At 39.2% G+C, this 10,828-nt stretch overlaps 2 protein-coding genes across 3 annotated transcripts in view; one reads left to right on the forward strand and one right to left on the reverse strand.

The window, feature by feature from the left end:
• grb2b (growth factor receptor-bound protein 2b) overlaps positions 1–6,249 on the reverse strand; it is a 31,530-nt gene extending 25,281 nt beyond the window's left edge. Inside the window, exons 1-2 of one of the 2 annotated variants that reach the window (XM_058654269.1) lie at positions 6,101–6,249; positions 1,593–1,844 (exon numbers count right to left, since the gene is read on the reverse strand). In XM_058654269.1, the coding sequence (XP_058510252.1) occupies positions 1,593–1,670 (78 nt within the window). In that variant the 5' untranslated portion in view covers positions 1,671–1,844; positions 6,101–6,249. Of the gene's footprint in view, positions 1–1,592; positions 1,845–3,475; positions 3,666–6,100 lie in introns of those variants that run through there. The other variant, XM_058654268.1, reaches the window with a different exon arrangement.
• A 783-nt stretch (positions 6,250–7,032) lies between these two features.
• mchr1b (melanin-concentrating hormone receptor 1b) lies at positions 7,033–10,572 on the forward strand. The gene is made up of 2 exons (XM_058653251.1): positions 7,033–7,117; positions 9,713–10,572. Exons 1-2 carry the CDS (start codon positions 7,033–7,035, stop codon positions 10,570–10,572), a joined length of 945 nt encoding a protein of 314 aa, XP_058509234.1.
• The last annotated feature ends 256 nt before the right edge of the window (positions 10,573–10,828 follow it).

A 10,828-nucleotide genomic window follows, 5' to 3' on the forward strand; every position in this document is an offset into this window, starting at 1 on the left:
AAGATAAAAAATATAGACGCATCTTTGAAAACAGCTGATTTGATTATAAAACTGGTAACAACTATGCGGTATGTAACAGACAGCTTGGATATAGCTGGTTGATTTTAATACCTTACACTGGCTCTTGTGACAAAGTCATCTGTGTGTGAGAACCAGAAGACAGCTGTGGATGTGATGAAAGATTAATGGTTTATTGATTCTTACACTGTCATCCTGATCTATTCAAATGCTGGAATCATAGGTCATAAGAAGAAGATTGTCAGAGATCTCCTATGACGTGCTCCTGGACATTGACCAATAGGATAACAGAGTGCTCTGATGCGGTGTAACATACAGACATAAACATGGTGAAGAGGGATGCTGCTGCTGCTGCTGTTAGGTGGAATAGGGACACCCAAGAAGGTTTTACTGAGCATTGGCAACAGTATTCCTGCCTCTATTACGTCTCTTCAAGGGACTACCACAAAAAATTAAAAAACAAAAGTGTTATATATATATACATATACATACATACACACACGTCACAAAACTACTGATAATGTAAGATTAGTGCGGCGGCACAGTGGCAAAGTAATGAGAATGAATAATGTTTTATTTAACACCTTCCTTGTAGCCAGACATACTGTAGGTCTGGGCAACGGAGCTAAAAATGAAAAGCATTATCCAAAGAAGGAGACAAATCAGGAACTGAGAGCAGCAAAGTGCTAGAATTAATGAGAAATAAGAAGTGCAACTTAACCTTCTGAAATGTAGAACACCCAACATGTATCACAAAATCATATTCAGAGATGTCTAAATTACCAAGGCACATCTAATGATGTCAATTAAGGGGGGAAAAGGATTCTGTGGTATTTCCCATTAACATCTAGCCTGGAACTCTGCCATCTGGTAAAAAGGTTGAGATTTTCCATCAAGACAGTTGGCCACAAAATAAGGAAAGTACAGTACTTAGACCTTTTGTATGCATATTTAATAAGAACTCATATTTAAGTCATCATTTCTCAAGGCCACTTTCTCACACTGCTCATGTAATTTACATTTACAAGAGAAAATAATACAACAATATTTATGGTGGGTGTTTATTTAAAAGTGAACACCGATCCATTAAAAGTCGTAACGGCTGTGCTATTATGCGGTTATTGTCTTGTTGTATTATACAATTGGCATTTATTATCTATAATGAGGATGATAATATTCTGGGTTACTGTATTTAAGAAATATTAAATACAAAATGATGTGTACTGTGCATTACCAAAGGGGTGATTTGCTTTAGTATTAAGACATATTAACATATAAAACGATTACACACCGTGATTATATTAAGACGTTTTGAGTATTATAAGTACACCAAGATTGTATACCCAGCCTTTCATAACAAGAACTCTAAAAAGACGGATTATGTAGATTGCCTTTAAAACCGAAGAGAATCATAATGTAAGAAAATTGTAGAATGTGCTTTCTTACTTCTTAGCCTCTTCAGGATCAAGATAATTACATAAATTTGAAATATTGGGCCTGGTCAAAATAAAATCATCTCAGTATAAAACATAAACCTGATATGACTGATCAATGATCAAATAGTTCTTACTTACTTTAAGGATATCTCCACGCTTGAAACTAAGTTCGTCTTCAGCAGTTGCATTGAAATCATATTTGGCAATGGCCTCCATGGTGGTTGTGGCTTGGTAGAAAACTGCTGGTTGCAGCTGTGTTTCAGGAACTGAATAAAAAAATAAAAGGTTATCCTGGCTTCTGTGGTCAAATGCTTCTCTCCGAGTCTCTCCTCCCGTCTGTGACCCGTTTCTTTAGGGCTTAGACCTCACATAAAGGTCACAGTGTGTCACCTGCAAACAAGAAACAATAATCAGTTTTCCATAAAATGTTTCAAAAACTTTTCACCCAATTTTTAAACATTCAGTCAAGAGAAAATGTGCAGTTATGGGTGTTACTGGCTATACTTCATCAATAAATGGTGGGCAGAACAAATGTTAATGTTCAGGTCACCACGGAAGCAGGCTATAAAGATGTATCTTGATAAAGAGGGCCAAACAAGACTGCCAAGACAACAACAACAAATATATCATTGCAAAATTTGCTTCTTGTAATTAGTTAAGGAGTCCACACAACCCCCCTCTCCTTAATCATGTCTGCCATTTTTCCACTGCCATGAAATGTGGAAGCTACATTGTCACGTGAATTCTACATATAATCCTTTATTCACTGAACAAATACCTTTTTTTCCTGTTTCCATTCTGGTTTACTTATACACAAATTGAAAACCCACACAAACACAGGCTGCTGGAAATGCACATGATGTTATACTACTATAACTAAAACACTTTGTTTATTTACAATTACACAATAATATATGGTTTATTAAACTTTTATCTTTAGACATAAAAAATAAATACTAATGGTCATCTTAAATGGTAAAACTATAATGAAAGTATGTTCTTGTCACTGCTTCTCTGAAAAGTATTATTTTGAGAACAAGAGAGCTTTGACAACAATCAGTGACAACTCCCACAGACATTGTTGACAACCACCTTGTCCAACCAGAGGTAAATAGTAGAGCTGACAGTGATACACTGGCTCAGTGGATAAAGCTGGGTTATCCCATTAAATTGTTTGCAAACATGCCACTGTACAGCTTTAATTGGTTCACACCAATACAACTGCCGAACAGTAGATCCATTAATTCTGACAGACATCAAGATGACAGCACGAGTGTCAATCACAGACTTTATGCAGATGCAAACGTTGTCCTTAAATCATTTCAAGTGCTATGAAGGATACTGGATTAATAAAAACACAGTTTATAAACCAAGACTGTAGCCATTGTTTGCGGGTTTTAAAACAACCTACGGGCACGAGCACCACCGTCCCTGTAAACACACGAAATAAGGCGCTGACAGAAATAGTAAAGATAATGTAATGAAAGGGGAAGCTTAACTCTGACAGGGAGTAGATCAACAATAATCCCCTGTACACCACCTTATCATGACTCAAAATAACGTTACATTTGAACATTTTGGTAAATACGGTTTTCATTATCAAACATCGTTTCATTTCAACAAATTTCAATTGAAGAGAATCGACCCTTTTCCAGCAAACTGTTCGCAAGAGCTAGCATACCGGCTAACGGTCGGGTAACAATAACTGCGATGCAGTCTGACTATCAAACTTTACCAACCTCATTTATCACAACGGAAACCGTGGCATTAGAATAACACTACAACAACGCTGCCACTTTCAAATAAACCCAAGGCGTTTCTCGGCGCCTCAGGCCTACTGGTTGGCTTTACGTTGGTAAATGTGAAAAGGAAGAAAAGCCCTTTTTTTCACAGCGCAGGCTGTTGTTGCTAGCTCAGTACTACAGTTAGCCCCGCTAACGTTACTCAACTTGACTAGCCTGCGTCGTTAAATGAAACAGGGAACAACTTTTATGTCAAGAGAAAGCAATGAGGGCACTCACCACTCTGGATATACCGTTTCGATGTCGCCACCGTAACTAACGAAAGCCCTATCGTGTGACTATCCACTCCCTGTTTCCTCTGGAGAGGCAACAATCACTGTGTGTCTGCTGTCGCTTACAGCCCGTTCACGGAGCCTGAATGTAGCTGCTAGCATAAGGCTTATTTCCGCTTCCTTCCACAGAACTGCTGCTGCTGCTGCTGTGACTGCAGCTCCTCCCTCTGTCAAAGCCTCCCCTCTCACCACTGTACTGTAATCACTCTATCTATACCACAGACAGGGCAGACCCAAGCCTTTATGCCCGCCCCGCCCCCCCATGTAACACTATAAATCATATTAATTACAGTTGTCTTATTTACACCAAACCAGTGTCACTCTTGTTTTCTTTTACCCTTAGAGGGCCGTAACATCACAAAAATGGTCTAGTACAAATTTGCACTTTCGTCTTGAGAGTGAAGCACTGTGTATTGATACTGAATGTGCAGTTAAAGTTTAATGATGTGTTTTTTTTAATTCAGAACAGACATGCGTTAAATTAGCAATAGTCAACTCCAAAATAAAACCAAATAACTTAAGCTCAACACTATTTAGATGTCTGTCTAAATCTAAAATTATTTAATATGTTTGAATGTTCTTTTATTTTCCACACGCTATTGGGGGCCTCAAGCAGCTGCTTATGCCACTTTTTCATTACATGGTCCCACCTCGCCTTGGTGCAGCTCAACTCATACAGTTGGGTTGGTTTTCCATCACAATATAGTACCTCCTCAATGTGGGCGGGGTCATCACTGCACAGCAACATGAAACTGATGTGACTTTGTTTTACAAGGGACACACGCAAACTAGTGATTAGTGACTTGTAAAGCAGTTGTTTTTTGATGTACTTAATCATTAGAATCAGTTCATTAAAAAGATTAGTTCAGTACTTCCTGCATGACAGGAGTACAGACTCCGTCTGACACAGTCACTGGACTGAAATACAGCAGCAGAGGTTGTGATGTCGGCTTTCGGACATGCTGTCGCTAAATATATCAGGCTTGTCTTTTAAATATTGAGATTTTTGATATTTCCATGCTAAATGACGAGATTAAGGCAAGTTTTCAGGATATTTAAGTCTTTTTAATTGGTTTGAATCTTGTGTTGGATGTCTCATGCTCATGGCTCTTCCAGTGATGGCACGCACACATAGTAACGGCTCAGCTCACTTGGAACCTCACCAAATCTACAGTAGATTTAGTCGACTAAAATCTAATGGGTTTGTTTGTATTATTTAAATGTTTCTCTATCATCCTATCTATTAATATGTTATTATTAAGGTTGGAATTTACAACACAAATATTACTGTTTTGATATGAAACGTTTTTATTTGTCTTAATCAAATAATTGATTAATTTTCTTAATTACAAGTTTGTTTCAATTTGAAGACAGTGAAACGTTACACTTTAATTTTTTTTGTTCAATATCCATAATTATCAGCATTGGTGGTTTGTTTCGGTTTGAACCGACTGTCTGAAACACACCTGACATTATTTTCAGACCAACTAAAACACATTGTATACTTACAATGATATTTAGTTTATTATACATTTTTCTTGATAAAATATCCCAAAAATACTGATGGTCATCTCAGATGGTGGTTTAGGCCTACAATATGTTCTGGTTGCTGCTTCTCTGAAAAGTATTATTTTGAGAACAAGAGGGCTTTGACGACAATCAGTGACTACACCCACAGACTTTGTTGACAACCACCTTGTCCAACCAGAGGTAAGTAGTAGAGCTGACAGTGATACACTAGCTCAGTGGATAATGCTGGGTTATCCCATTCGGTTATTTGCAAACATGCTACTGTACAGCTTTGATGGGTTCACACTAATACAACTGTCGAACAGTAAATCCATTAATTCTGACAGTCATCCAGATGCAAAAGACGATGTCCTCAAATAATTTCAAACGCTATCAAGGACAGTCGATCAAGACTATAGCCATTGTTTGCGGGTTTTTAAAACAACCTAAAGGCACGAGCACCAACGTCCCTGTAAACAAACGAAATAAGGCGCATCGCTGACATAAATAGTAAAGATGCTGTAACGAAATGGGAAGCTTAACTCTGACAGGGAGTAGACCAACAATAAACCCCTGTACACCACCTTTTCGTGACTCAAAATAACGTTACACTTTAACATTATGTTACATACGATTTTCATTATCAAACATCGTTTCATTTAAAACAAATTTCACGCGAGTTGAAGAAAATCGACCCCGTTCCAACAAACTGTTCGCAGGAGCTAGCATACCGGCTAACGGTCGGGTAACAATAACTCTGATGCAGTATGACTATAAAACGTAACTGACCTCATTTATCACAAAGGAAAACGTGATATTAACATAACACAACAAACACACTACCACGCTCAAATAAACCCAAGGCGTTTCTCGGCGCCTGAGGCCTACTAGTGGGCTTTACATTGGTAAATGTAAAAGGGAAGAAAAGCCCTATTTTCACAGCGCAGGCTGTTCTTGCTAGCTCAGTGGCACAGTTAGCCCCGCCAACGTTACTCAACTTGACTAGCCTGCGTCGTGAGAGGGAACAACTTTTATGTCAAGAGAAAGCAATGGGGGCACTCACCACTCGGGATATTCCGTTTCGATGTCGCCACCGTAACTAACGAAAACCCTATCGTGTGACTATCCACTCCCTGTTTCCTCTGGAGAGGCAACAATCACTGTGTGTCTGCAGCATGGATGTATTAGAAGAACTGGACAGAGCACCGCCCCCTCTGTCCTTTCCCAGTGGCCACTCGTGGTACTGCAACAAAAAATACTCGCGCGGCCCAAAAAGTAATTTTCCCTTTGACCACAATAGTAGAGAGACGCATGTAAAACACTTCACAGGACACCTTGAGACATGGGCATATGCTTGTCTAGATCTATATATTCTACCAATGTACCATACATTGGTAGAATATACCAAAACAGTAGAAAAAACAAAACAGCCACTGCATAAACCCGTGTCACAGCACAGAAGAGCCAGCTCATCTGGACAGGACTCAGCTGTCCACCTACTGTACATCTGAAGGCAAGGCAAGGCAAGTTTATTTATATAGCGCCATTCTTACACAAGGCAATTCATAGTGCTTTACATAAGCAAGTTAATACATTGGAAATTAAAACAAAATCAATTTTAAAAAAAATCAATTATAGGAATAAAAACAATTTAAAACACATTTTAAATCAAGCAGACAAAGAATGTTTTATCTGTTCTGTGTTTGCCCTCCCTTATTTGTCCTCGATGTGAAAATGAAAGAAGTCACAGAGCTTACACTCCCACTCAGCTCAAGTCTCCAAGACTCGACAAGTGCTCTTTTACCTGTTCTTCCCATTTTCATCTAATCAGTCCCCCTTTAACTCAGAGAAACACCGAACAGACAAAGCACCTGTTAACTTAAAATTAATAAAACACTGGAATGTAATTTAAAATCATTAAACATCATTAAACAAGCAGATGTGAAATTAAAAGTGGTTAAAATTGGCAATATCGGGAAGCTGCAGTAGACAATAATGTTTTCAAACCTAAATGCAGCTTCGCCCTACTTGGTTCTGACCCTGGGGACGCTGAGTAAACCTGTCCCTGACGACCTGAGGGGTCTGAAGGACTAGGGACATTCTTTTGAGGACCCAGGGATGATGGATGGTTTAAAAGAATGAGTGATGGAAGCCATCTAGCAAGTCCAGTCGCCCAAAGCCAACTACTGAAGAAGCCTGTTTCTCTGGCCACTGTATGTGTCAGCACATCGCCACTCGTAAAGTTTAGTAAAGTTTCAGAGTTTTTTACTAACTAACAGACATGAGATACATATATGTTGACGACAAGACAATATATAACTGTAAGTTTAACTTTAGAAAATGAAAAAAATACCTTGTATTTAATATCCAAGAAGTGCTGTTAATGATAAGAAACTGGCGTTTTATACGTTCTATGCTTGCCTTAACATGTGTGTTTATTGTGTTTACCTGTCTGAATCAGTGAGATTCTAATTAAAGTGTGAAACCACACGTAGTATAATGATTGTGGGGGAAATAAAGCACACTGGGAAATCAGATGAATAACATTTATTAATTTATGGCCGTGTAATAACTGTGACAGCAGTGTCTCACTTAACCAACCAGGCAACAAATGGCATTGTTTTGATCTAGTTACTGTATTAGATATTAGTCTTCTATCAATCAACAGAGACTGACTGATCAAACAAACAACCTTCTTTAAATCACCTCTTATCTTCAACCAAACAGATAATATTGACAGTTCAAAGATAGATTTTCATGCATATGACTTTAAAAGCAGTCCCACACACACACAGACACAATTATAGACATAATTGATTACCAATCCCTTTGTTCTAACCTGAGCAATCTCAAATAAATCCCTAAACCTGACCTTTACCCTTAAAACAACCTTTGAATTTCTGTAGGCCTGATATAATGATGTCCTCACACTGCCAACATGTCCCCACAACCATGGCTTTAAATCAAAAATATGTCACCAAGATGCAAAAAAACATGTAAACACACAACACACACACACATTTTTGATTTTCTCTGAGGTGATTTACAAAAAAGGAGAGGTAGTTCCACCAGCATATCAGGCTTCACTAGTTGTTACCTGGGTCCTACTACACCAGCCCAAGATTTGCCAAATATTTTGGATAGCTGGTCTCCTCTCCTTGTTTTCTTTTCTATTTTTGGACATCTGCTTTTAATACAGACTTGTCCATCTGTGATAGTGAAAACATTCACAGTAAAAACCTTGACAACACTGACACCTAGAGGAGGCTTTACATCTTGAGGAATGCAGTATAATTACAGCAATATGCTCCTCTCTGCAGAGACTTACACAAGATGTACATTCAATGAAAACTCACAACAAACATTATCTCAAGGCACTTCACATGGTGAGTATGTGGCTTAGAATTAAAACATCAACACTATATCACTAATCAGCTGCGCAAGTAAGAAAGTAACACATGACTTATGATCTGATCGGTATTCAAGGGCGAAAAAAAACCCATTCTATATGTTTGAGTGAGGTGACGCTCAATTCAACATTGTCTTTTCACAGCAAAAGCACATATAATACATAAAATCAACTGTAGGAGCTGCATTTAAAGTCAATATTTTATTCATATTGGATGAGTTTTGTTGGTAAATGTAATGTATTTGTTAAGTATGTTAGTTTGTGTGCTTCTCCCTCCTCAGCTGGTGAGGTTTTAAGTCACTGACTGCAGCGCAGCATAGTATTGAAAGAATTCTTAAAACCTTTTTTTTCTCTTTATTTTTGACAATAAACCATAATCACCAATGAACCCACAAACCGCTCCCTTTTTTCTTTTTTTTCTTTTTGTGCGCCTTTTCACTAGTGGCAAGCAAAACCACATAGGAACCATGAGAAAAATAGGATTATTTGCCACTACATCATCAACAACAACAACAATGCAAGAAAATCAACAAGATATAAAATCAATACAGTAGATGAATGAAATAAAATGCAGATTACAATTTTTTAAAATACATACATACATTCATTGCTACATTTTTGACATCCTGCCCCCCATTTTTTAAATATTTTTGTTAAACATTAAGAATGTGTGTATAATATTACAAAAGATATATTTAAATTTAAGTCATAATAGTAAATAGATTGAAGAAAAATTACAAACACAGCCCCCCCCCCCCCCACACACACACATATCTCCCCCTCTCTCTCTCCTCCCTCTCTCTCTCCTCCCTCTCTAGTCATCATTTGCTCTCTGGAAATACATAACAGTCGAAAAGGGGCATTTGTAGTATAGACCTTGGATGATTCACACTAATGCTGGAATGTTGCCTTCACTTTCCTATTTAATTATTAGTATTGTTATTATTATTATTATTGTTATTATTGTTATTTTTATGAATATTTGGCACGTAAAGATATCATACTAAATGCTTTGGAATGGACAGTTCTCTCATAAATTCATCTCTTTTATCCTTCAGTCCTGAGAGGCGAGAACAAGGTTGGTTGTTTTTTTTTACTTTTTTAATGTCTGGAAATAAAAACATGTTTGAGCTTTTCAGAGCTGTGCAATTGTCTTTTTTGTGAAGATTTATAATTGACAAATGTTATGTTAAAGTAAAGAAATCATGTGTGCATGAGTGTTTAAGTGAGTGACTGGGAGCTCTCTGTTTGTATTCTTCCTGTCAGATCATGAGGTGTACAACAACATGCTCATGCCCAGCATCTTTGGTGTCATCTGTTTCTTTGGCATCTTTGGAAACTGTATCGTGGTCTACATTATAGTGAGGAAGACCAAGCAGTGCTGCCAGCAAACAGTGCCAGACATATTCATCTTCAGTTTGTCTATTGCAGACCTCCTCTTCCTCCTTGGTATGCCCTTCCTCATTCACCAGCTTGTGGGTAATGGCTCGTGGTGGTTCGGTGGCCCCATGTGCACTGTCCTCACCGCGCTTGATTCCAACAGCCAGATTGTCAGCACATACATCCTGACTGTGATGAGTCTGGACCGATATCTGGCCACGGTGCATCCCATCCGCTTCAAACACGTCCGAACCCCCTTCATGGCTGCAGCTGCTGTAGCTCTGGTGTGGGTCTTCTCTCTCATCTCCATCACACCAGTGTGGATATACACAGGACTCATGCGACTGAAGGATGGCTCAGTGGGCTGTGCCCTCCTGCTGCCCAACCCTGCCACAGACACGTACTGGTTCACCCTCTATCAGTTCGTCTTGGCTTTTGCCCTGCCTTTGTCCATAATCTGTGGAGTCTTCTTCAAGATTCTCCAAAACATGTCTGCGACAGTTGCGCCGCTGCCCCAGCACAGCCGGAGGCTGCGGAAGAGAAAGGTGACCTGTATGGCTGTTGCCATTTGCCTGGCGTTCTTCATATGTTGGGCTCCGTACTACATCCTGCAGTTGGTCCATCTGGGAGTGCAGCGGCCCAGCTTCTCTTTCCTGTATGCCTACAACATTGCCATCAGCATGGGCTATGCCAATAGCTGCATTGTGAGTCTGAGGATGGCAGCAATCGCCTCTCATCCGTCATAATGAGATCATAGGACAGGTGGACTCCTACAGACGCATGGGTGTCCGATTGGCCATGTCCCAGGAGAGGCTGCACTTCCTGCAAAGGCTCAGAACCTTTGGTGTCACACAGGAGGTGCAGCTCCTCTTCTTTCATGCTGTAGTACACCTCCTGAACAGTGGGATCTCTGAATGGTTTGGAATCCTGACATTTCACCCAAAGGCCAAAATGAACAGACCTGTTCAGACAGTTACAAAGACTAGGGGAGTCCCATCGGGA

The sequence above is a fragment of the Solea solea genome, chromosome 16 (assembly GCF_958295425.1).
Source record: "Solea solea chromosome 16, fSolSol10.1, whole genome shotgun sequence".
In the NCBI taxonomy this organism is placed as follows: Eukaryota; Metazoa; Chordata; class Actinopteri; order Pleuronectiformes; family Soleidae; genus Solea; species Solea solea.